The 27,606-nt window shown below is 43.3% G+C and overlaps 1 protein-coding gene and 1 long non-coding RNA gene across 5 annotated transcripts in view; one reads left to right on the top strand and one right to left on the bottom strand.

Annotated features, from left to right (window-relative positions):
* The window catches only part of klar (klarsicht), a 100,165-nt gene that overhangs the window by 13,190 nt on the left and 59,369 nt on the right, over positions 1–27,606 (bottom strand). For all 4 annotated transcript variants that reach the window (XM_043412838.1, XM_043412837.1, XM_043412840.1 and 1 more), the window contains exons 9-17: positions 19,120–19,359; positions 17,785–18,714; positions 16,987–17,426; positions 16,451–16,583; positions 15,778–16,206; positions 15,097–15,270; positions 14,603–14,740; positions 12,794–12,899; positions 6,863–7,044 (exon numbers count right to left, since the gene is read on the bottom strand). In XM_043412838.1, coding sequence (XP_043268773.1) covers positions 6,863–7,044; positions 12,794–12,899; positions 14,603–14,740; positions 15,097–15,270; positions 15,778–16,206; positions 16,451–16,583; positions 16,987–17,426; positions 17,785–18,714; positions 19,120–19,359 — 2,772 coding nt within the window. The remainder of the gene's footprint in view (positions 1–6,862; positions 7,045–12,793; positions 12,900–14,602; positions 14,741–15,096; positions 15,271–15,777; positions 16,207–16,450; positions 16,584–16,986; positions 17,427–17,784; positions 18,715–19,119; positions 19,360–27,606) is intronic.
* On the top strand, positions 8,915–15,536 carry LOC122406968 (uncharacterized). Its single transcript, XR_006260121.1, has 4 exons — positions 8,915–10,843; positions 10,956–13,154; positions 13,304–13,329; positions 14,435–15,536. It is a non-coding gene; the product is annotated as an uncharacterized lncRNA (long non-coding RNA).

The raw sequence follows: 27,606 nt of genomic DNA, 5'->3' as shown, positions 1-27,606 counted from the left end.
AACGAGTAGGTGCGCTCGCCAAAAAAAAACAGCCGGGAACTCGGATTGATAATAATTTAAGAGGGAAAAAACGAGATTTATGTGCACGAAGCAGAGAGTAGCAGGGCTCCAAAAAGAGGGAATCTCAAAAGTTGTCGATCCCCCAAAAAAAACCGCCGTTCGAAGTGTCCAATTCCCTCAACTCCGCATTGAACGTTCATAATAAAGCACATTGCAGTTAGACAGTACGACAAAAAGCGCCAAAAAACGATCGCAGTAAGAACCATTTCATCGAAACTGTCGAACTCAATCGTTTTCCTAAACGCATTAACTCGAATTTTTCCTCGAGGGTTTCAACAGCGAATAATCAACGTGTCAGTTGTCGTCGAGCTGCTGTTCCATGAGTACATTTTTCGAAGTAAGAAATCATGAGCCCGCAACCGAGATCGGAATCGGTACGAGGGTTCGTCCAGCAATCCCTCTCAAGAATTCAGGGTCTGCGATCGCAAGGGAAATGAGACGAGTGTAAGATGTAGGATAGAATGAGGTCCCGTGTCCACGCAACACAGTTTACATCCCTGTAGAACGTTGTAAGGGACGTAAGTAGTGTAGAAAGCATGAAATGGAGAGAATGAGAGAGAGAGAGAGAGAGAGAGCAGGACGAATGCGAGTTTGGACTTGGTGGACGAGGACGATGGAGTAACCGCGTCACGTTGTCACGTCCCCGTCGTCCTACTTGAGGTGGCCGACGAGGGGCGCATAAATAAGCCCGTGTGGGGGTTTACGACGCGAGCGTAAGGGCTCAAGTGTGCGAAGAAAACTAGTATGATGTATGCGTATAGACATAGAGATATAAGAACGAGGAAAAAGAAGAAAAAGTTGAACGCAGCGAGGTGCAAGCCCTGCGAAGCGCCGCACTATCGTTTCTCTATTTATCCTTGTCTCTGTGATCGCGTGACCGTGAGGTATCGGTCGGGCTCGTAAAGCTTATCCTCGCGGTCATTCCGGAGTACCACGCGAGACTCTTCTCTCGCGTAAATAAGTTTTCGAAAAGGAGTGAAAGGGGAGAGGGAAGAGAAAGCGAGAGGGGAGGTCAGAAAGACGAGAGGCGCGGAGTAATTTAGTTCCGCGAAATCGAAGGAGTCGCGCAGGTAGAGAAGAGCGCCATCGGAATGCTTCGTCTCTCGTAGTGCGCTCGGCTGCTCGCGCGAAACGAAGCCAAAGAGCAAAAAGTCGCGATGAAAAAAGGAAAAAATGAGTTGAAACTCCGCGGATCAGAGCGCCGTGAGGTGTACACATAAATAAAACGAGCGACAGGCGAATGAGATATAAGTATCACTCGATGTGGTACAACGCGATCGGTCATTACTCGAAGGAAAAGATCTACAAAAAACCTTATTTGCGCCCCGGTGAAATTTGCATATTTCGCATTTGCGTGAGTATCTCTTACCAAACTAAACCCTTCACCGGGGATAACGCTCTTCGTATGTGTGTCCCGATATGCTAAAGCGTCGATAATTGTTTCGTTATCTTTTTAAAGAGAAGACTGCCACTGAGGCGAGGAAAAAACGAGAGGAAAAAGAGCAGGTTTTCACGCGAGGAGAGTGGGAATGTCGTTGGGAATGAGCTGTTGGATATAAATACCTGCGTATAAACGTAACGCCGAGGGTTTTGCAAGCGAGGTGCCACGAGTTTGTTTTACGATAATAGTATCTATCCGAGAACCGGCGTACACATAGTAAGGCAAAAGTTGTATTAGCAGAGTCATCCGATAGGCGAACGTGACAGGGAACAGTCGGTGAATTCGCAGTAGTCGTAACATTGCTAGTCAGTGCTAAGGCACCGGAGTCTCTATAGACTAAAATGACACGACACGCAGTTCCTACAGTCGAATACGACAGACACAAAGTGTGTTACGAAATTCATCCTAAGAGGTAGAAACCGCTGTGAATACCCTTCGACCACGAATTCGCATACTTTTTCCTCTCCGATCCACCGGTCTCCAGATATTAATCAACTCAAGATATCCAGCCAATCGGGTGGGCTGTAAAATAGGAAAGCGAGAGGAGGAAGCGAACGTCGGCTCTTGAGCGATCGCTCGTCAGTTGCCACGCCCTCGTTTCCTCAGCTCACCCCATTGGCCACGATTATTTAGTTGATTCCTCCGACAACCGTGAGCTAACGATGAAATTATTTCAACACTGTTCCGCAGTGTTCCGCTCGAAAATTTCATTGTCGCTGCTTGCAAGTGCGAGTTTTGGGACAGCTTGTATAATAACGTATTTCGTAGAAAATGGAAGAGAAAACGCATTGATATTCCAGGCACATTGCACAGGCAAAAGAGAGGCAAAGCCCCTCGCACAATGCTTCTTCCCGCTCATGCCCCCTCCTGCTGTCGATGTGAAAATCGAACATTCATTCTCTCGCTCTCTCTCTCTCTCTCTCTCTCGCTTACCACGCCTTGATCCGTTGTTCGAAACGGCACGACAAAACGAGAGAGAACATTCCTATCTAATTCAATTTCCAATCAACAGCCAATCAATTGATTCGAATTCGGTATACAGACCGAAAACGGGGGAGTGAGAGTGTGCGAGAGCATCAAACGTAACATCGGAATTCCGGGACTTGAATGCCTATGAGGACAAAGTCTCCTCTTTTAGTGGCGCGTACAACCACTTCCCCGAGCTTCTCGTAACATAGTGGCACAGAGGTCACGTGGGACCGGAAGAACCAGCAGCAGAAATACGCTTTCTCTAAAAGCTCAACATATTTTTTTATCCTTTTTCACTCGCTTTCTAATACACTCTTATATGACAAAATATCTGTTGGGACAATTTGACCAGAAACACGCCAGTCCAATCGATGAAAACATTATTTTCTATATGAAATCAACGCTTTTTTACTTTCATCGAAGGAACATTGGACCAATCATGTTTTCGATCCTTTAGTCGAACAAATAAAATTCGTTCGTTCCACAGAACTTTTGCTGATTCCACAATGTTTTCGTCCCAGCGAGGACTGTTTGTTTGAGCCAACAATTCGAGTGTTTGAATCGGCCAAATTTTTGTTCAAGTAAACAATTTTCATTTTGCTTGCCACTATTTTCCGATCCACCAAAAATCTGGTAAAAATTAACATCCGCTTCAAATCATTCCAAACTGTTTCAAAATTTTTAATAAACAAATGTTATCCTACCGAAAGTTATTCCACATGATATTAAAATTCCACGCTTCCATTACGAGGTGTCCGTGGTGATCGAACGGCCGTGAAGAGAATGTACGTGACGCGGATTCTTTCTGTCGGCGGGCAAGAATGAAATGCACATTACGAAATTTCTCAGATCAATGATTTGCGGATATGGATTTTAAAAAGTGTCTCCATAACTTCAGCCGGTTTGCACGTATTTGTGATTGGCTTTAGTACGTCTTCGAACGAACAGTATGTTAATTGTCCTCGATTACACGAAGCCGGTGTATCACCTCGGGGGTTCGTCTCGCAACGCGGACAAGAACAAGTACAAACGGTGCTCGGACTCGCCCGAATAAAGGCAAGGGCGATAGGGCAGCGGAGGGGAGCTTTTCCGCGTCGAGTCCCGTGCCACGTTGCTTTTTTATCATCCCCCTTTCTCTCGGAACGGAGAAAATAATATAGAAACGAATGCGCGCTCCGAGAGTGTGGGGAGTGTGGAAGGATAATGCGAAAAACGAGCGACTCGGTGCGCTTTCTTATTAGGATTTCTGACGAGGATCGTGGCGCGTTGAAAGGTTCGATATGGAAGTGGAGCGCGCGAAGGATGATGACGATCATCGCCGAGCGATCGTCTCGCCTATCGTTCGCGAATGATCAAAGCGCGGTTTACCAGGGAAGCGCGTAATACTCGGAATTCCTAATGAGACACACCGTACCGCGATCATATACAGATGAGAAACGTGAACGAATGAATGCAATTAGCGATACAATTAATCGAATACAAAAGGCAAACACTTTCGGACCGGTCGTAATCAAAAGATCCGACTGCCCGATAAAAACGACGAATACGATCGATTACGCGTACACGCACGCGTTCTATTCTCGATATTATTCCGCTCGGTTCATTACTTTTTCAGGTGAGCAAGCCAGCGTGTGATTGTTGCTGTGATTTCTCCTCGTCATTATCGATTCCGTTGCAGATTTACTTCAGTGCAATTCATTATCGTGAAAAGTCCGGAGAAAAATCGAATTCCTCGATACTGTCTTCGCGCCTGAAATAATAAATTGTGAATTTCTGTACTTCGGCAATATTCGAAATTTAATTCTTACTCCACACCAAAGTTTGCCAGTGAGAGCTACGATTTTTTTCCGGTCATCGATACACGCTTCGGTTGAATTTCGTCATAATTAATATTCAGTGTTAGTTAACTCTCAATTCGATTCGATTCAAAGTCAATCAACTCGAGAACTTTCTGTTGCTCGACAGTTTTCTCGGTAATAATGTAAATATAATGCTCCGAGTCTACTGACACCGAGTCTGACATTGATTCACGTTACGTGTCGTTTTGTATCGACAGCCGTAGTACAAACTGAAAGTCGTAAAGGGTTCTTTAAATCGGGAGTGTTCGCGCTAGGTGGTGCAATAAATACAGGCCGCATTAGTATGGTCCGAACGCAACAGCGACGATACAACATAATCCTCGTTTTCCTTGGGAGCCACACCTCGCGAGCGAGGGAGGGAGACGGAGAGAAGGAGAGAGAGAAAAAAACAGGAGAATCCCGAACGAACGATCCTGCGAGCATCTCGTACCGATCGCCCGTGTGCTTACGAATGCATAATACATTTGCGCGCGACTCTCGACTACCTAACGTTTCCCCGTTCGATCGCGCTTTCGAACGTCCGTCGTGCATTTCAAATAGCGACATTGCCAAGCGACGATCTTCCTCCGATGGCTCCAGCGTTCCCGAGATCTTTATTGTTTCCATTTCCATTGTAGAACTTTTTTTAATTTGTATTTCAGAGCTTGCAGCATCCACGATCTCCTTACAGTGATTCGATTGATAAAAATATGTTCCTTTGATATTTCATTAAAACGATCAGCAAGTTTATCGAATTACTGTTTCACTTTTTCTGGCCTGTTCAATCGTGGAGAATGAAGGAGCTCTTGAGCAATTATTTTTATCCGTTGAGGAATCGGTGACGAGTGTTGATCACTTTTCACACCCCTAATACCGCTCTGCGTGGCTCGTTAGAAAATAAATAAAGGAATTCTCCACTGTCACACTCATCGAAGCAAAAGTGTCCCACGTATGAGGTCGAAATCCAGCAATCGAGTGTGTTCCAGTATCGTAGACGAGAATAGCGAAATTCTCGGGGCTGAATGACGATAAAAAGGGAAATGCGCGCGGCGAGGAAGTTAAGAGAAGGATGAATACGAGAATGCGTTATGGTGTGCGAGTGTATATACGCGGACACAATGCTCTACTCGCTTCTCGTGCATAATGCAGGAAGAGCAACGAGTTCAGCCAACAAATGTTGGACGCTAATACATCTTGATGATAGATAGGGAGCATGTGTTTGGTCTTCGCGATGAGAAGGCTTGCGAAGGGAGATATGTTGAGCTCGATGTGGCGGGGGTGAGTATTGCAGAATAAGGGACGGACGGGGCGGGGAGGAGGATTTTTGCGGGGGTGGTTGGAGGCCCTGAAAACCAGGGGGCTCCCGGGGGTTGGCCGGGTTCTCGTTCATTCGCCTCTCTCTTTCTCTCTTTGCCTACGTGGAGTTCTCTCGTCGCCAGCAGTTGAGATTCCGAGCACGTTTTCGTCCGACGAGCGTACGTGCGACACGACTACGCTTTTACGCTACTCTCTCTCTCTCTCCGCTCCACCATTTCCCCTCTTTATTCCCTCCCAAACCTCCTGCATTTTCCTTCGTTTTCCTCCATGGCTCCATCGACTTTCCGCCCTCTCATTTCTACAGCCCCTTCCCTCGGTATCCCTTTGCCAACCCTCTCTATATCCGCGTCCTCATTTCTTTCTCCACCAATGCTATTTTATAAATATATCCTGTCCTGAGCTTTCATTTTTCTCCGTGACACTACCCGAAGCGAGCGACCTCGTTTCCACGTGGAACGGGAATTGGTCAAGTTCTTTTCTTATTTAGTCTTGCCAATCCAACTTTTTCGAAATTTCGGATACGAAAGCTTTCCTCCTCGTCTTTCTACGGGACATTTTTCTCCATTTTCACCCTTCAAACTGGAGAGGAAACTTGAGGATCGACAGGGCTCGAGACAGCACGCGTGGTGCATTCTATCCGAGGGGAAAAATATTTAGGGCTTCCCAAAAGTTGCTTCGAATCAAGTCGATAAAAGAGTTTACGCTTCGACTCCTCCGTCGGTCACTCGCCGTGCGAGCGGAGCTCGTATCGTCTTTGGGTAAATTCACAAATCGATCGGAATATCGTGTCGGCTTCGGGTATTCCGTACCGACCGTAGATAACTGTACAAGAAAAATTGTACGCGGAAAATTATCGTGAAAACCCCAGCAACGAGAGGTTGAACCGATGACTTTAAATTTTTATAGGAAAAAATAAAATGGCGACAAAAAAGTAATAAATTTTTGGCTTTTTATAGCAATGTTCTCTAAAGTATGAAGTTTCAGTGTAAAATTTTCACTGTCTATTTTGAAACATTGAGCGAAGGTCAACCAAACTGCTCTCAAGCTTCGTAACTATTGCAGTGCACACAGAAAAAATGTAACATCATTTTTTCTCCTCGTTTCGTTCACACTCGAATGTACGAGATAGTAACCTCTTACTTGGATTTCCATTTTGAAAATTAGCTCGAAAATCTCGTTCGCGTAATTACATTCGATTCGAATTGGATGTTAGGTCATGAACTTTTGTTAATCTTACCGTGATCTTATTAATACGATCGTCCAAAACATGAGCAGGTTCCAAGACGACTTCGTGAGCTATTAGCCTCTCGTGAGCTGCACGGAACTCGAGATGCATTGCAGCCATGTCACGTTGAAGGGCACTCGCACGTTGAGCCTCTTCAGCCCGAGACGATAAAGTTTCCCACCGTTCTGTCAGCCCTGGAGACAAAAAGGGTAGTTTCGTTAATAAAAATACAGTGGAAAATACGAAGGAAAATGAGCAGCTCGGTACAATAAAAACGTTGGATGAAAACTGAATTTTTCATCGGGGATTCGTGTATGGATTCGTCCGCAGAGAAAAATAAGACGTACGATGGTTTATGACGGTGCACGATATTCATGCGATAGCCGTACGGCTTCATCGACCTCCTTATTTTTTTCATGTATGCTACTCCCTTCCCTTTTTAAACTCTTCACGCTTCGATCGACGAGGTAGACTTGAAAAAAAAGATTCTCACGATTCGCCAAGTTCAACCAGATCGAGCGCTCTCTCTACTTTATTGAATCTTCCGATCGACTCTTACAAGGCAGACAACATGAAAGCGAGTTTTTCCATTGAATGGACGATAAGCGCGCGGGGTGAAATGAAAATAATCGTTTACGATTCAAATGTTGCTAGGGGAATATCGCTTTTGAACTTGTAGAAAAATGGCGAACCAACGTTGCACCTTCAGATCCGTGGAGAAAGTTTTTTCCGAGATTCTATCGGACTACATTTTTGCGCGCGCTCTCTCTCACTCCCCTGTCTCGAAGATGCGCGAACAGCGAATGCACGAGCGCTCGTTGCCGTCGCACTATCTTGTGGGATTTCTATATGGGACGTAAGAATGGAAAGTGAGTGAAAATTTGCAATTTTATGCACCCATGTTCGAGCACAAAGGGTGTGCCAAGAGTCATGATTCAAGAAGCTCAATCCTCAACGGAATAATGTAGTTGAATGAAAAAATGAATGACATTTTGCTGAAGAACTGGCACTCGTGATTTCGCGATTATTATTAAACTTCACTTCGAGTCTCGAACATAAATTCGAAAATAAATGAAAAAATCTTGAAAAAATTGATGTTCGTTAGGCCACAGATTTCCTGGTTCGATAAAATTTTCATCGAAATTAGCAGCGAACAGAAATGGCATTCCACACTGGTGTCGTTCACACCTACAGCCACTCACTCGATTATCTGGCAAACATATTTCTTATTTTTATCGAGATTCTTATCCTGCGTTCTTTCGATCGCCGGTCTAAAGCGAATTCGCTTATCAGCCGCGGAGCTTCGGTGATCGGGCCGAAAAAAGTCCCGACATTTTAATTATAAACAGAAGTCTGGGAGCAACAGTCGGTGAAAGGAAATATCGTGCGAGAGGAAAAGAGATGGTAGACAGAGGGAAAAGGCTGAGCAAAAACGATCTCGATTCGCTCGACGTCTCGTCGAAGTAACTTTTTTTGCGCTAACATCGCGAGGGAGCAGCAATCAGACCGGTGCTTTTTATTTTTCGATTTCTTCGTTTACCTCGTTCTGAAGAACTTCCTCGAATACAACGGGTCAAGCTTGAAACGCATAACGGTTAATCTCTTTAAAAATAATCCTCCGTTCCCCCCCCCCCCTCTCTCTCTCTCTCTCTCTCTCTCTACATATGGCTAGAATAACCTCATAATGCACGTATTTTCGCGTATCGAACCGATAAAACCCGAGCTTTTCATATTCTATGTGCTCGTTCGCCACGTAAGTCAATTATTTACATTCGAAGCCACGTGCTCGTTGCATGGTATTCGGGCTTGCAGATTCCTCGGTGTATTTCTCGTCTACACGAACACACGTATGCGCCGTTTTATCTCTGTTCCGAAAGACAAACTCGCGGAGTTTTACGTAACGCGACCAGCTGGTTCGCAAATACCGAGGCAGAGGGGCACGTTAATGTAGGGGAAGTTGGATGGTGAGAGTAAAATTGAGTCGAGCGCGGTGTATGCAGTAAGTTTGTGTTGTTCATCGGCTCGGTGCACGCACACTCGTTTCGGTATTACGTGAGATGAATAGAGGTGCCCGGATAAATATAAACGCGAACGGAAACATCGAGTTGATCCGGTCCAAGGTCGTTTGGCTCCCTCACTTTTCCTCCCCTTGCCGCGGCCCGCAGCGGGTCCGAGCTCCGTGACTTCATCGAACAAACGATTCGTCCGCGTGATAATATACCTGCTGGAAAATTCTTTAATCTTTGCTCCATTTATCAGTAGCGAATGTACCGTATTAGAGGCGCGTAAGAAAATCACGGTAAAAACCTGTCGCTTAATGAGCGGAGAAAGGTATTCGGGTCGCTGACCTACACGCCGATGCATCTCCGCGCGATTCCGCTCCATTCGATATCACGCGTGTACGTGTCCCACCTGTTCGAAGCCTTATTAATATGTGAATATACGCTTGTACCGATGTTCAACGAAACACGAGAGTCGTGACTCCTACACGCATTCTTGACCCCTAAATTCCGAGGAGCACACCGCCAGCAGGCGTACCGAAAGATTTTATCATCGGAAAGTCGGACGGGCGCACGTGCGCAAAAATGAAGATGTACCTGGAGGTCGAGTACCCGTTAAAGGAGTGTCCGGTAGATCCTCGCTGGTGATGTCAGTTTGGACAAACATCGCTTTTTTCGTTTGACGAATCCCGATACGTCATGACACCTCCGCCGGGCCTTTCATTTTCAACTTTCGACGCGGTTTCCTCGCACGAACCGCGCCAATTCGAGTGAACTTGAGATAGCAGTGACCACAAGAAATATCGGCGATTAATGTATCCGCGGAATTCACGGTTTTTAATAATTCGCTGCTTTTTGCGCGGCTAAAACGATGCCAGACGGTAAATCCCGATGATTTATCACCTTGCAGACCGCGAGACAGCCGAAAACGTACTGTGTGCCACTCGCACGATCGCGAATGAGCAAACGATCGCTCCCCCCCCCCCCCTCCCTCCCTCCTAACCCCTCGTCGCCGGCGCAGCGCACATCGTGAAAGTATATACACGTACACAGTCCGACTCTCGATACACGATCTCGTCGCAACAAATTCTCTCCGCAAGAGGCTAAAGATGAGATCGTTTTGGAGCGATCCGATGCGCGCGAGGAGCAACAGTGGCGAGCGATCACTAACGTTTACCCTCGCCAAGTGTTTGTTCGATGTTCGATCCTCTCGCGCGCGCTCGACTCCACTTTACGTCGAGACTTTACGTTGCTTATAAGGCCTGAGCGAGAAAACTACTCCTCGCGACAGTTACTGCAAATCGCGACTCTGCACAGTCGTTCCTCCACCCACGCTTTGTTACTTCTACACGCTTGGATTTTATCTCTCTCTCTCTCTCCCTCTCTCTCCTGATTTCCATCTTCTCCTCCTTCGTCGCTCCTTTCTCGTGCGGTCAACTCCCGAGGCACGACCCTGTCGTTCGAGTCTTTAATTGATTTGCGTTCGCAGTTTGTCCCAATCAGAGAACTCGCGACGACGATACACGCTCGAGTACAGCGAGTAAACGACCAACGGACTCCGTACCCGGACTTTTTTTCAGGAAAATTCGTCGCACGAGAAATTGCGCATTTGAATACGAGAAACTCCACGTAAGCGAAATCAAGCGTCATCTATATAGAGCCGGTAAAGCCCCGGGACAAGTTGACAGCTCTGTCGGTTGCTGGTCTCAAGTTCGTTCAGTTTATGCTCTCCCCTTCTATCAAATCGCGGTGCTGGCGGGGTCTATTGCTTCTTGATTTTTTGGCTAAGCGTCGAAGCGAAGAAGCAATTGGTGGACTGGAGAGTAAACCATAAAACCATAAAACTGGGCAGATAAAGAAATAAAAATTCATCAGTCGATCGCGGAGTTGATTCGTACTCGAAATTCGTCTTCAAACATCTTTCGTTCTGTGATTTTGTCTTCAGTGATGTTCGACGAACTTGAAACAGTTTGAATGTGCATAAATGTAGAAGGTGAGAATTTTTGCATTTCAGAAGTGCCGTTATATCACGAAAATCATGTATTTACGATGTTGTACTGGAGAGTCAAAGTTATATGGGTTTTCGCAATTTTCATTCCCGACAGTTGTACAGTTACCGGGGAAGGAGGAGATACGAGAGAGTGGCGAGGCTCTGTGGGTGGTGGGAAGATATCGGTGAGCAATTAGGTAGGATTGTTGTAATTCAGATAAGAATAAAGTTGCAATTTACTCGGAGGTTTGCTCCCTCGCTGGATATAATTCTATCGCACGTTGCCTCGGCATATAAAACGTGTCTAGCGAAATGAGCATTGAACTTGCTCCGTGAGAGAGACGGAGAATCTGATCTTATGCGAAGAGCACTGAAATTCTGTACGTTTGGATTGAACGACGTGAGAGAAGGAGGCAAAAGAGAGGACGATAAATATATTACTCTGTAATACCGGTGTCGACTTTCATGAGTTCATATTACGAAAGACGTTGTGGGTATAGTGTGACACATGTCGTACAGGTGTCCTCGACCGGCCCCCACAACCGAAGGTATTTAATCGACATAGACTGCATAATTCATTATACATCGGTAATTCCAGTAACGTTTGCATTTCTTTGTTTCGAAACTTTCGTCAAAACGATCGAGGCTGCGTAAGACGATTTGAAGAAGAGTTTTTAGCCACTTTTTCTTTGGATGGAGCATCGAAGGACAAAACGACGAAGGGTTTCTCTGTCGAAGAGTCTCAGGATTCCATCGGCTACTCGCACTTCGATTTTCATTGGCGAATTTCAGGACACTCTGTATGCAAAATAGAAACCATACATAGCACGTAACTTATCCTGGATCGCAATAATCGTTGAGCCACTCGCGATAGAAAGGGAAAGAAAAAAGGGGCGGGAGGGAGGGAAAGAGAGTATGAAACGTGTATGCTTATCAGCGTGAGCGAATCTATTGCTAATGTGCGTACATACGTATATAGACAAAGTTGAGCATTCATTTGCGAATTCTTGTGGTCTTGAAAGCCGCATGCAAAGTGTACGTGCATCGATGTCCATGCGTATAACTTAAGCTTAGAAATGAAGTAGAAAAGCATTAGTAGAAAGAAAAAGAAGCAGCGATAGAAATCATGTGCGTTTTATTAAATCATACAAACAATAGAGTACAATGCACTTATAAAAATCGATAAATAAACAGAACTCGATAGAAAGAATAAAGGAAAAAAAAAGAAAGTCACGTTGCTTCGAAAAGAGTGGAATAGCCACAGAAATAAAGCATCGTCGAAAATCTCGAAGATTTAATAAAACTTTCGTATAAATATGTAAATAAAATGATTCAATGTATAGATAAACGATCGGACGAATAAATAATAATGAATTTCAGAAAAAAGCACTCGAGTATACTCGTTTTTTGGAAGGGAGTCACAGGAAGACGAAGGATTTTGCGTTCGATCACGGTTATAATCGATGTTGCGTTGAACGATGTGCCAGACGAACAGAAAAATGTATAATGGCGGTACATCGGGAAAGGAATTACGGAGATTCCACGTATAAAAAAGTACTTAAACTTTTTTCCATCCCGATTTGAAGCCGTCATTTCACAAATTATACTTTTCTCGACTCCACACGATCAATTTTGCGTTAATTCAACGTTACTCGTTCTTCCTAACGATTTAAACTTGCACTTCGCATCATCGATCGATATCTTGCTCTCTCCCTCACTCTCGTAATCATTCGCGAGAAATAAACTCGATAAAAGTACGCGGTACTGAGGCACTACTCGATAATACACTCGAAGCTTGACGATCTTCTTTCTAATCGTTATACTACCTCGTGGAACAACGTCAGGACATAAAAAGAAAGACGAGACCGCTGAGCGCAGTGACTAGCACAGCTGTAGCGTAAGATACTAACGCTATGGCCGATCGACCGTTTATTTTTTCATGGACGTACTTACCCCGTACTTGCTTCGCGCTCTTATCACCTTTGATACAACTTCCGCTTGAATCCATCAACGTCTTCAGGCACTTTATATTCTCTTTACAGACGCTCTCCAATTCCATCTGTAAAAACCAAGTCAAACATTTAATTTCAATCGAATTAACTCGATCGACGATTAATTGAGCAACAAGCACTGCTGAAGACTTTCTCTACTTTACGTTTTTTTTATCGTTGGACATTTCCACTGCGTTGCAGCTTGGAAGACGTTCCACGATCGATATGAACTTGATTATTAAAAATTTTAGAAAAAATTATCGCTTCTGATGCAGCGGAAAATTTACTTTTCAATTGAGCAGTCTCTGAACGAAATTTTCTAGGTAAGGCTTTGCGATTTTTCCAAATAAAATTTCGAATCAAAGTTTCGGAATGACGAGACTCTGGGGAACGAACTCAATTTCTATCTGCGATGATTATTATCAATTTTTTTATTATTATTTATGAATCATTGATAAATTCTGTATTTTAGGTCTCCGCATGGAAAATGCGTTTGTGGTACGTCGAAATTACATCAATGATATACGTGCGTTAGTTAAATTTATTATTATTACGTAATTTTTAGTCTATTGTTATTCAGGTTTGTTATTTCAAGTTAGTTAGTTAGTGGCCAGTTGCAGCTGTTAGTTGCAGGTTGTGAACGTTCAAGTCCTTGGAAATGAACTGCGTTCGTAGAAAGCTTCGTTTAGTTTGGTGTCAAATTGTAATTTATTCTTTATTAGTTTTTGGTGAATTTTTAAAAATATTTTCTATTCGAAATAATATTGCGATTTATTGAAATATTTCGCATAACAGCTAAAGTTTTTCGTCGAATCAACTCATGCTTTTAGGATCGGATTTATAATGGGAATTAACTTAAATGTTTTTAAGTGCTACTTTTCATGAGTGACGATCACGTATGAAATTTCAACAGTTTTTTAATTATGTGCAATTGACATTTGTAGAAAATTTTGTTTTATTTACATGTACGAATACACATGTACAAATAATACATATATTTTTATCTAACATGGTTAGGTTTTTATATACAAATATATCCGTCTATCGCGTTATTAAATTATAATTCTTGTGTCACTTTTCGAAATTCGCTTTTCAGCCTAATTTTTAATCGAATTCCAAGCTTCAGTTTCAGTACGACCCGGTTGAAATTCCATTTTGTTTTAATTGAGTTTACACGGATGTTGCATTTTGTTACCGGTGTTCATCGAAGACTTTTCGAAGGCTTGATTTATGGCATTATGTTGAGCTTTAATAATAATTTTCTCTAACTATGGGCGAGGCAACCGAAAATATCTGATTTATCTGGAACCGATTTACAGAGTGTAATTAACGAAAATATTGGGAGGATCCGCAACTCCATTGGTCTGTTGATCCGTAACGATAAATTAATTTTATCTTAACGCTATTAGTGTTTTTAAATGAATTAAATATTCTTTTTTTGAGATGAATTCAACAATTTTTCAATCAAATTTACATATTTACTGACGACACTGAAATCGCATGTATCAGAAACAGGACAACTGTAGTTCAGTTTGTTTCCCAATTCCTCTGATTTACTCGTATATACATCTGCACTACTGATTAACTCTTATGAATAAAGCAGGGTTATCACAAAGCGAGAAATCCTTGATCACAGCATAAAGCGTATCCAGCGGAAAAATCTTTTAACATGAGTGGCAACAAATGAAACAGCTTGAAGAAGCAGGCGATAGAGCTCGGCGAAGAATGAACGTGCCTGAAATGTTTTCAGTTGTAAAGTACTCATACGTACATTATCGCGAGATCCACGTACGTTGGGGGATCGTGAAAAATGATTTTCCATAAGAACAAGTTTCTTGTGAGATCTCTCGACTATTCGACGTACGTCTTCCATGTCGCTGTCACTCTCCTCTGAACTGTCAACGTTATCCTGGATGTACAGAGAATCAAAAGCATTGAACTGTCATGAAATCCTCATTGACGTGAGAAATGCGAAAAATTGAATATAAAAATAAATTTTAAAAAACGGAAGAACGAAAGGAAAGCAATGGGAACTTTATTACGTTCGTGCCAGTGAACACATGAAAATAAATTAAGAATGACAGAGATGAAGAAAATAAGGAGCCGAAAAAGTAGAATAAAAAAATTTGTTGAAAATTCTCAAACCTTTGCGGATGACATGAGCAGTTGATTAGTTGTTAGGCCAATTGTCATTATTTAAAAAAAAATCAATAGATCTTGGGTTTTGATTGTATTTCTGTACCGATAAATCAAAGTGGAGCTTACCGAGTGCATGCGACTGCTCGCTGCAGGCGGGGAGCTGCTCCGAACCGCGCTCATGCTGGACGCACAATCAGATTGACTGTCTAAGAAGTTTCTGTAGTCGTCACCAAAATCCAACAATCTTCGGGCCGTTTCAACGTCCGCAGTTTCACTGTACGGCTCGCTCATGTATTTCTCCTACAAGAAAAAAGATACCATTTTTTATTAACGTCAAAATACAGAATTTATAGCCGCTTGCGTCACCATGAAAAAAAAAACGTACAAGCACAAAATGAGGGACAGAGTTCTCATATTACACGAGCTGCATGGGGCATTTATCGGACGACTGAACTCATAATATGCTCATCGACAACTTTCAAACGAAAGAGATTATTGAAAGACCATGCAAAATGATTTTGATTGTTCGTAAATGACTCAAAAAATAAATCGAATTATCACAATAACCATCAAAGGAGTTTCGACAATTTTTAAATATTCGACATTTTGAATCACGAAAAAAATGAACTCGATCGCTTATTCAAAAAGCGATCGGTTCAGAATTGTTTCAATTGAAAGTGAAACTTCATTTCGAGTTTTAGTGAATAATTAGGGTATGAAAAATATGTATAAAACCAATGATTTCTTCAAATTTTGTTAATGGATAGAAAATCCCATTGAGCTGTGATTTTATGGGCTGACACACACCTGATAACTGTCCCAAGCCTGTTCAGAAAAAGAATTGTTTCCAAGGCTATTTTTCTCGACGTCGCTATCGCCGTTCAGTACAGCAACACCAATGGGCACAATGTCCAAAGGATTCTCCTCGTAAACGGAGCAATTTTTCGTGCGAGGAGAAAAAGTATTGTCTTCCGTATCAGCGGTCGATGCCTCTGACCTGCAGTATGACAAATTTGGATTCGGTGACGTGGGATCGCTCACAATCAACTTCTCCGACGCTACTTCCGGTTTGGCGGTACACCCAGAAAACGAGCCGGATTTAACGAGGGTTGTTAGACGGCCGTTGCAATCACGCGATATCGTACGAATGGTTCGACTTCTGTTGCCACGACGAACCGAACGCTGCTGATTTGAACTTCCGTCACTCCCAGTATGAGCGATCGAACTACCTCCATTCTGTGCAAAAAAATTCACTTTTTTACTATCTTCAATGCTATAGTTCTATAACTGAAATTGTCAAGTATAGTTCTATTGAAATTGACATTTTTTTCTAACATTTTACATCGTTTTCTGTTTTCAGAGCAGAGATTGGTTTTTTTTTTTTTTTTTAATTCTCTCCTGAAGTATTGTCAATGTTCGCAATTTTCTTCGTTTACATTGAATTTAAAGGAATTGCAAGAGAGTTTAGTCATTTTCTCACCACAGTTTTTCTGCGCAGTCGAGATTTCTTTTTCCTTAGCGAATTGTCTCTACCGACCGCACGACCGTCATGTCCACTCGTATTTTCCTCAAGAAGCGTCGACGTCGAATTATTGAAGGGCACACGTGAGCCACTATAAGCAACATAACAAGATAACAAGATAGAATTAGATTAAATATTTTTATCTTCTTTTTATATCAATCGATAATATCAAATCAAATTTTTCCACAGGGTACTACGGGAACTCAGATGGCAGGGCAACGTATTGAAAATGCAATATGAAAATATTATTTATCGATTCTCGAAACCATGCTGGAATTTTTTTCACAAATAAATTGACACGGTTTCGTTCAGAAAATTAAAGTTGGATTTCGTATGTTTACCTCACTCGCTGGTGAATATTTTTTGTTCGCAGTCTTTGAATGCTTTTCTCAAATTTTTAAATTCTCTTGTTATTTGATGATTTTGGATTTCTTGTCATTCAGCATTTACTTTTATCGATAACGTGGCATAAAAAAGGAACTGAAAAAACTTACGTAGCATCAAGGGAGACAGATTTAGTGGGTGGCGTTGCAACAAGCTGATGAAGAGCAGTTTCGGAAATAGAGAATTGGGAAATGGTGTCGTTGTTTGAATTGATTTTAACAGCTTCGGCAATTTGAAAAACGCATGATACGCTCCAGGGTCGTGGTCCATCAGACTTTCGTTTGGTTCTCATGACCACTTTAGGGGTGCTCGTTTCCATCATCGTAGCCGATGAATGACTCTCGTTCATGATTGTCTTGTCGTTGTCGTTGAAAATTTCTTGAGAGACTGACTGCGATACCGAACCACCGAAATCTCCGCAACCATCGAAACGACGATAAGTCGCTACGCTGCTCTGCAGATCTTCGGAGGATACGGATTCCTTCTCGATGTCAGACTCCCCAGTCGTATATTCACCACTCGCGTCGCAACTGTCTAAAGGCTGAAGCCACTGTTGCAAAATCAGATTTTTCATCATTTTTAGGTTGTACAGTGAAATTGTAATCCGTCGAGTTTAAAACTTAATCGTATTAATCGATTCACTGATTAATGTTCAAAATAATCGAAACATCAAAGTTTATTTAATTTAGACTACTTTTATGATGAAAAAAAAAAATTTCTCTTAGTTTTCTAATAACTTGAGTTAAATTTAAGTTGTTTGATTGACACTCTAAGGATAAATCATTTTTTCAAATTGCGGTTCTAGGACACACGATTAAAGTGCACGAAAAAAATAATTAGCCTCTAAAAGTGAATTTATAAAATTCATTTTAAAAATTTGAAAATTTGTATTATTATTGTAAATTTACCTGCGAAGCGGATCTTTCCTCATGATTGTGGGTCGAATTGAGTTTGAGCCATTCCTTGATCCTGGCGTATTTGGCACGATAATTTTCGATGTGTCCATGACCCTCGAAAATAAGTGGTGTCAAATTTCTCGTCGCACCGGCGCGTCCTTCTTCTCTAACAAGTTTTTCGACCTCGAGAATGAGTCTCTGTATGTCGTTCTTGGTCTCGTTTTCGCTCTCATTTCCCTCGCTCTTTTGTTTCTTCTTTTTCTTCATCGTCGGAGTTTTCGTGCCTGTGTTATTATCTTCCTCGTCAAATTTGGAATCTTCTTCGAGTATGATTTTGTCGTTGAGTAGTTGGTCATTCGGTTTAGCGGCGATAGTTTTAAAGTTGACGTTGTCGTTTCTTTCGACGGTTGCCGGTTCGCCGAAATCGAGTCGTACAACGACGTTCGCTTTTTTCTGTTCATAGCGCGTTTCATAATTTTCCGGAGGCGACGCCGTGTACGTCCATTCCTCTTCGGACGAATCGTCAACCCCGTTTTGCAGCTCTTCTTCTCGCACTCCACAATCAGCCTCGGAATCGGTATCCAAATGTTTGAAGTAAAAAGTTGCACAATTTTTGGATTTTCTGTCGGACGTATTGAAACTCGCGGACTCGTCCAACGTTCGGCGACGTTTTGGCGATTCTTGAACAATGCCCGTACCGTTGGGAATTCCGTTACTCGCCGATCTCTCGACCATTCCGTCGATCTGATCGATCGAGGAATTTCCCGGTCCTGGAGTAGGCGCCATTTCTTCACACTCGCGTTCCTCCTCGCTCAAAATACCTTCTTCTTCAATGTCACCTTCCTCGCCCTGATCAACGATCACCGGAGAACTTCTGATCTTATCGAAATTCTCTCCTCCACGAGCGATCGATTCTGTCACGCAAAGCTCCTCTAGATCGTCCTGTTATTGACAGAGAACAAAGTGTTTTTTTTTTGTTACATCCGCGACAAACAGAATGAAGGAAAAAAACGGACGAAAACTGTCCGCAAATTCGAAAGCCGTCCTAATACTCCTCGCTCCGTTTCGGCTGAGTTTTAAAGTGAAAACCCAAACATGACGGTGAAGCACTTTGCAATGGGTCTTTGAAAAATGATTCAAAAGTTTTCGAATAAAGCAAAAATTGCCTCACAAACGTTTCTTTTACAGAACAAGACTCGAGCACATCAGTGGGACAAAATCCACCGAAATTCGTTCGTAGAATCGATTACCGAGCGCGAAGAAATATCTCCGAGTGTAAAAGAGTCTCTCGTAACTATTCCTCATTGTTAAACACCTGTCACTCGTGAAAACGGAGGTTGGACTAACCTCGAAGTAAGACTCGTCGTCGATAAGACGATTCTTCGAAGACATATCGCTTTCGGAGCAGCTTGAGTACGAAGTTGCGCCGGGATTATGATCGCGTTGGCCGCCACGTATTCCTGACAAGGATGATCCGAGTCGTCTGGGGAGTTTGCCAGAGCCACGAGAAGACTGTCTGCGGCTCAGCCGCGGTTGCTTCGTCACCGGCTCTTCGTCACTGTCACTGCTGCAGCGACATGACACGATCTGAAAAATAAAAAGTGAGAAAAAAACCGTCAAATTTGGATGAACGAACTGAAATAAGTTTCTGAGATTTACACAAACACGCACAAACGAATCGAATGAGCTTGAACTTTGAGTGATTACAGTCTTGTAAGAGCTCGACGAACACGTGTGCCACGACACTTCGAGGTTATACGGCGAAGACATCGAACCGTTTGTTGTTTTTTCGTTTTTTTCTTTTTTCATAAATCGAACTAAACCGAAAAGAAAGTGCTCGAAGACTGAGAGAAATCGCAAGGTTTCTGGAGGACCGGATTCGCGGGAGTTCCTCTGACGAGCTCGGGAAACCGTTACATTGCCGAATGTCCCTTTTCCCTCAGGTACACTTCTTCATATAACCAGATTCTATGTGTATTTTCGATCCTCCTCGCTGCAAATTCAACCAATCGGCGAGCTCCCAGTTGAAATACTTCTTTGGTGGGGAGTATGCACGTACTTAGCAGGTAAGCAAACTTCGCGTGCACTTTACACAGGTATATATAAGCTTATGGATGGGGATACACACAGGTATACGCGTACCGTAAAGCCCTGCTCGTTTTCAAGAAAAATAGTAGTAAGCGCAGTGGTAATTCTAATCGAATAAGAAATTCAACTTGTATTCGTGGAGGAAAAGTGTCACACGGAGTGTCGACTTTCACGTTCAGCATGAACTTTTCCCCCCTGTTAACCATACACACAAACCCGTTGAAATTGGTTTCTAACTGACCCATATCTCCTCGCGAGGGTTCCTATCGATTAGGATTATTTTTGACATAAAATTATTCGTTCAATTGATTGGCCAGTGATACTTAATAACCGCCGTCTTTCTGCCTCGTTTTTCCACGTCAATTAGTTATCTTTCCACTTTTCAGTTCGAATGCAGTTTTATCGAACTTAGATACCGCGAGTCGAACGAATATGTATGAAATTGAGTGGAAAACTGGGCTCGTTTCGCCTGAAAAGGAATTCCGAAACAGGGCATATCCAGCTTATGCGAAGAGTTCAATTAATAACAAATTCAACTTGGCCCTGCATGCTCGCTTATAATCGAGGTCTAAAAACACTTGTCGTCCTGCTGGCGTTTCCCACCGCGCACACAATCGAACTTTCCCTCAATTTGAAATAGAATACCGGTAGCCTACTCCCTGTGGACGCGAACCCACGCAAGGTGTCTGAGGTCATAATCTCTCAAAGAAATATACCTCCCGAGGACAAAAGATTCGGCTGGAAAGAATGACTAGGAGGGGGGAGGGGGCACGAATGCGTCCATACAGCACGGTATTATTTACTAGCGTACACAAAATTTCGAAATTCTCGAATCCCGGAGAGTTTTAAACGACTCTCTATTATTCGAAAATCTTGAAATTTTCCGAGGGATTTTCAATTTATTATGCAAATTTCCTTGCTCCAGTCAACATCCGAACTTCACATTGCCCGGAAAGGTGAATCGAAATAGGTCAAACCCTATTTGAAAATCTAAAGTCGAATTTAAAGGAGGGGGCTCGAGTGTCCCGCAAACCTAGAATAATAAATGAAAAATTCCGAACAAACCGAGCGTATTTTCTTGCTCCTCTGCATACAGACTTAAAGATGCATCACCAACGAATGTGCATCAAAGATTCACTAAAAGCGGATTTTGTACCGCACAGAGTTGTGAAGAGCTAGAAGAAGATTAACGAAATTCGTTGTTTCAAGCTGCAGCTAGATCAGCGGAAGGAAGATCTTATCTGGTAAATGAAATCCAGTAGGATTTCGTCCAGCCTAATGCACGGTCGAGGCATCCAAACGTGGCTGAAAATCTGAGCTCATCCATAAATTGTAATATAAAATGAGTCGTTCTTTCTCGTTGATTTATCGAGTCATTAGGAACAACGAATTAGAACGAGTCATAATAATTGAAGAACGACTTCCTAATCCTAAGATGTTTTCTTTATTCGAACAAACATCGAGCGCACGTTGGCTCGATAAACCGAAAAATAACAAGATCAACTGACGCTATTGCATTCCTCGTTTAACGAGTAGAAAGTGTGCATTATCCACGTCATCTGATAATAAGTCGAGTGTCCCTCGGTGGTAGATAATTTTGCAAAAGAGGTAAGAAAATTGCTGCCGGAGTTTGGTCGTGCTGTTTTGAAAGATCGTGAACTCAAGACATGAAATATTAACTGTTGTACGGATATACAAAGGCACAGAGTAGGCAAATATATAGGTTATTTGGTACATTACTGACCAGTCGAAGCAGTTACAGAGCGCGAATTGCACGAGCATGAGAAATACTCGCCACGGAATTACGTTTCCTCGCGACGATCGAATCTCCCCCGCCAAAGTGAATGCAATAATACCGCGAGAGAGATGATCGGGGCCTGGACACGCTTTGCACGTGTTGCAAATTTATATACGAGACGTCCCAACCTAAATTGACAACTCACGACTCCTTGCCGCCGTCACCGTCAATTTATTACGTCGTTCTTGTAATCATAACATCATCACTTTTTCCGACACATTATTAACGGCTGTCATTCGAGTCCCGTTTGTTTGTACGGAGAGAATGATAAATTGGCAAACTCTCGGTTCACTTTGTCGTTTATCCGTGCACAGAAATAGTTCTCTATCGTCACTTTTTCCAGGTTTCAATTGTCAAAATGGTAAGTGACTTGGAATCTAAGAAATCAGAGCATTCCAGAGGAGTCTGCGCTCTCTCTGAGATAAAAAATCGTTGAATCTCGAGCAAAAAATTGAATCGTTGGATTTCGAGACGGAGATTCCCCGGCACGACGACCCACTCGGAATTCCCTGTAGCTTAGAAAATACGTGGTTAGTGGGAATAGGAGGAAGAGTGAAGGACAAAATGGAAAGCAATTTTCCGGATCTCACGTACACCCCCGTGTAATGCGTGCGCTTGTGCTTTCCCGTAAAACTTTTATCTCTAAATCCGTGTCTCCGCTTCTCGCGTGACGTATGAGCCGAGGTAAGAAGAAATTTGTTTCGAGCTTACCGGGAATCGGTTGAACCGCGAGCGCTTCGGTTCGCTCAAAATATAGGTGAATCGTATCTCCAATGGGCAAAAGAGCCAATAGCGAAGCTGCGTGTTCGATTTATGGACCTCTGTATACGTATAAACACGCCCTTCGACATGCACACGCGTAAGCGTGTAAGCGCAGCTCGAGCGTGCACGAGCTGAAAGAATTTCTTGCTAATCCGAGTCCTCCTAAAGAGACTACCTGCACACCGAGTCTGCTCTTTCGGTCTGCAAAACCTTCCAAGAGCACACAGCTGAACCAAAACTCCCCTTTACCTGCCACTTTGGTGGTTTCGGGGCCAGCACTGTCTCACTATAAATACCACATACATGCAGCGAGCAGAGAGCGGAGCCTAAAGAAAGGAGAAAAGCAAGAAAAAATGCCCGCACCAAAAGGGCATTTGCAGCACGAAGGTCCGAGCGTCTTTCGAAAGTCGTAACCGCCTCAAGCCTTTTACACTTTGACTGTCCTCTTTCCGGATATTATTCCGCCAAAATATAATCTTCGGTAGTTTACGCATCTCGAGGTACTCACTCCGGGTCTGCGCGGGGCTCTCGACTTTCTATGCAAAATCAAAAACCACCAAAATCCTCGAATATTTTCGCGCACTTGACAATAAATGATCGAAAAAAGGGCCGTACGATTGTGTCCCCGGTTCCTCTGTATTGTACACTCTCGCCCCGGGTAACTGAAGATTAATACTGGCTTAGCCCTCCTCTTCTCCACTTTTCCAACTCTATCTAACCATCTTTAAACCCTCAGAAATGTATACTACTTTTCTTTTTCCCCCTTATTCTCTCTCTCTCTCTCTCTCTCTCTCTCTCTCTCTCTCTCGGTCTCTGTTGACGAGAACGAAAACTTTATTGTTCGTTCACCGAGAAACAGCCCGGTGTATGTTGACGGTTAATGGGGTTGCAGGTATGAATCGACATAATCAGCGTCCTCGGCCCTCCGCTTCTGGCGAGCATTAAGTACTCCAAACGAACATTCGTGTATATACCGTGCCCCAATGTCACTTTCGTGAAAGTTTCTCAATTTTGACCTTTCTTCATTCGCTACATAATAAGCGATTTTTATGAGCCTACCCCCGATGCGGCACCTGGGGAATTCCAACTTTTAGTACTATGCACCGCCCTTTTAGATTTGTCTCGACGCAGTATGCAAATCGTAAAAAAAATCGGTCAACTCCAAGAGGAGTTTGTTGTTGTGTTTTCGTTGTTTTGCTAGCTCGGCATTCGCGTGTCTGTTTTTAATTTAATTTCACTTCAATGAAAGGATCCCTGGACGACGGTATTTACGTTCGATAAATCGCGTTTGATATCGATGATCGTTGAATAATGCTCTTTGTTCAGTTCGAGCACATTGTTGCCTCGATCTTTCTCCCCCTCCTTTATCTCTCTTTGTTTCCCAACGTATCGCTCGCACTCTGAAAATATTTTTCATTCGTTTCTCTATACTGACAAACGAGGCGGTCTGCACCTTGACTCAATGGTACAAACGTTTTGTCCGAGTGTGTGTATATACAATACAATAGATCGGGAGCAGATGTTCGTTACAAACCGCACGTGGCTTAATGCGCAGTGAAATACACACAGGCGTTTATAAAGCAGTATAACAGTTGGCGAAGTGTATGAATGATCGGACGTTTTTCGGTTACAGTTTTTCCACCGCTCCTCTGGCGCCGTCTCCCTTCTTCGAGGAACTTCCATACCGCGGAGTCTTTAACAAGTTGCGTGCGCGTTCCCGATCCACTTTTCGACGCATCTTTCTCGTCTTTAATTCCCAATGGGAGCGTGCAACACATTTATCGAGTCATTTTAGCAAGGAAAAACGGGTGTGCCCGTTATTCATGCGAAATTGGAGCGAAGCGAACTCGCTCCGCATCCGTCCAAACTTTACAGTGCCATCGGATCGGACGATTTTCCTCTTGAATATCCACCACCCGGAGGGACATTCCGGAAAGTTCAATGTCATCAATTTTTTTGTATGTTCGCGTGTAGAGAATTTTCATCGTCGCGCTCGATTTGCGAGATCCAGTCATTGGCCACTTTCATCGATTTATCTCCCGAAAGAATTCTTCAGCGATGAACTAAACGAACTGGTAGTAGATTGGAGCAAGCCTCTAAGAACTTGTTTTTCAAAAAACGAGGAGCGATCGCAGTTTTACGAAAGTGAAAAACGCTTTTTCATAATGCCACAAAAAAACATAATATCCATAAAGTCAGGAGCCGTGCATCATACTCACAAGGTCGGATCACACCGTGCAATTTCATATTTTCGACCATAAGGAATACGCCCCGAAGCTAGCTTATCGGGGGCCAACATCGACAAAGCCGAAACGAAATGACTTAAATTACCTATACGCACTCGGCTCGTTCCGACCTTTTTCGCAAGTACAAAGCGATCTTCCGACAACAAAGCGGAACAATTTATTTTCAATGGCGGATTCCCTCGTGGACACTAAAAGGACATTCTCCGCATGTACATACTCCAGGCTTCTTTGTGTACAGCCCTCCGTGTTTTGAAACGTCATATATACCGAAGGGCTAATCGGCAATTATATTTCATTATTTATCTCTTGTTTGAACAAAACAAATCTTGGAAAAGGGGCACACGATAAATGAAGGTGAGAAACACAAAAATTTCCACACCTTTATTTTATAATCGATTCTAATGAAAACTTGACGGCATCGATTTAAAAATGATGAAATGAGTTTCTAAATTAATTCTAGTCCATTCCCTAAATTATATATTAATGTCGAACGTCAGAAAGCCTTTTGAATAATTAATGAAAACGACCGAATACGTCCGCGAGCATTCTGTTTGGATACAAACGATAAAATGACTGTGCTGCTTCGAGGAAAAAATATAAGATAAATAGAAATTCTATAAAAGGAGAGAAAGGAAAAACGACGAGAAAATGGGGGTTCGATTTTCGAGGCGCCCTCGCGACAATTTTCGGATTGGAGGCTCGAGCACACGGGCGCGCACACGTGACATGTAAATAAGCACCTGTTCACGACCCTTCGTATACGTGACGTGATTATTTTCGTATTATTACGATGCAACGAAAATGAGGAAATTTTTGTTGGGTTTTTTGCTCCCAGCGAGCAGCTTGCCTCGGGAGTGTTGCCGAGCCTGCGATACTGCATCGAGTTTCCTTCTCTCCCTATTTTGTAAGAGCGACGAGCGCCCTTATGTACAAAGCACACCCCTCGACTCCACATTCAGATGAGCATGTGCACGCGGCGGGACACGCTCGAAGGCCACACACGACAAAACAAAAAGCACCATGCACCGGGACTAATGCGTTTAACGATAGGGTTACCGAGCGCCATTTTACTTTCAGTATTTTATAAACACGTTCGGTCGGTGCGACACCGAGGGCATTGCGACTGAAAACGTTCGTACGAAGACTGTGCTACAAAAGGGAAAATAAATGAAAAAATATCGACCCTCGAGAGTGTTTCGACATTGCAAAAGCAGCGAGAGAAAATGACGTAGAAAGCGAGCGAAAATTTGTCGCTTGGACCGAGCCAACTTTCTTCAATGTTCATGTGCGACAACAAATTTTCTCAGAGTTCAGTAAACTCTCTTTTCCCCTTCGACGATAACAGCTCACACCGGCTCGATTTTGTTCGACGAATTTCTGTGTCATTCGTCCCATCGGATGTCTCGTGGTTCGACTCGTTTTTTTTTCAAGATTTTTCAGTTCTGACCCCCATGGCGAATCCGATATTCGATGAAAATGAGGTCAACAGGGAGAGGATAAAAAAAAAGGGGGACATTGGAGGAACGTGAAACATGGGAGTAAAAAAAGGAGCAGGCGGAGAGAAAATTTAACATGCCGCGCCGCGCTCGTTTTTGCGATCGTCAGGCTCGAGTTGCTCCGCGAAACATTCATGGAAAGTAATATACCCTGTGCGGTGGTATTTTGCATTTTTTCTTTTATTATGCTGATGTGCTCCTGGCCGCGAGCAAGTGCGTCGAGTCGCTGCGGATGACGGCGAGAATTCTTGCGTGTGTGCGAGAGCACGTGAACGTAAACTTGAAAGGTTTCGGAAAGGGCCAGGCCGCGCATCTACTTGAAGACGGTGATGGTTTTCAGTGCAAATAGGGAAGGAGAGCCATGGGAGTGAGAGAGCAAAAAGTGTATGTGTGACGAGGTGTCGAATTCGCACGCGCCGACACGCGTTCTGATTCTCTGATAACTCCATAAAACCCCCAATGAAACGAAATACCTGCGCTCGAATTCCGCAATATTGCAGCGCTTTTTTTCACCGGTTTGTACCCCTTGCTCCACATTATTCAGGAGACTATATTCTCGTTCTTTCGACGAAACTCGACACGATTAATGGCCAATAATCTCTGTCGCGCGATGCTCCATAATTCGCAGAAAGCATTATTCGTCACGTCACGCTCTGGTTCTTCGGGAACGTCGTCGTAAACCTTCGCGATGAAACAAAATACCGGTGGGTCTCGATTTCAGGAGTACTGTCAATTTTTTATTATCGGTTCAGCCTAAATTTCAGGGCATTACGCGGCAAGAAAATCGATTCTCGTAAAGTTAAAGCGCCGTTAAAAATATCAGCAATGCTCATAGGATAAGAAAGTTGATGCAAATTTCGTAATGTCTTTCGAAACGTTTTCGTTCCCTGGTGGTGATTCCTTTGCTGCAGATAACGACCACGTGCTTCCGAGCAGTATATTAAACGTACATAAAAAGAAAAACGAGAGAGACTCTTCATTTTCATTCATTCCGGACGCGCGTGACCGGGACGATGAAAACTTGCAGTTGTGTGTTGACTCCGCAGCGAGAATCTAATCGGCTTCCGGAAGCTCGTCGGCTCTTTGTTCGCCTCGTTGTTGACTCGTTTCAATGGTGCACCGAGAGCGAGGAGCTTTATATTGTGTCCATCAGTGCTGGTAACAGTGAGCTCGCGGACAGTCGAAGCAACGAATGTGTGTTGCCATGGGGAAAAAGAGTCAACGTGTGAAGCTCGAACGTGCAGTTCGAGTGATTAACAGCTCGATAATCGAGGTTCTTTCAGGCCGTGCGCATTCTTTTTAAAGCTCGAGTCTAGCTCGGTGCAAACTTTTTTCCTTCCCGGAAAATATAGTCCCTCGTTTATCGTGTGAAAGCCCAGCGTGAGCGCAAGGGCTTCGCCGGCCCAGGGTAGAAGTAATAACCGAAGGCAAAAGGGTCAATCGA

This window comes from Venturia canescens, chromosome 2, assembly GCF_019457755.1.
Source record: "Venturia canescens isolate UGA chromosome 2, ASM1945775v1, whole genome shotgun sequence".
NCBI lineage: Eukaryota > Metazoa > Arthropoda > Insecta > Hymenoptera > Ichneumonidae > Venturia > Venturia canescens.
Note: the sequence above shows the minus strand (reverse complement) of the source record. Positions and strands in the feature narration are given on the sequence as shown.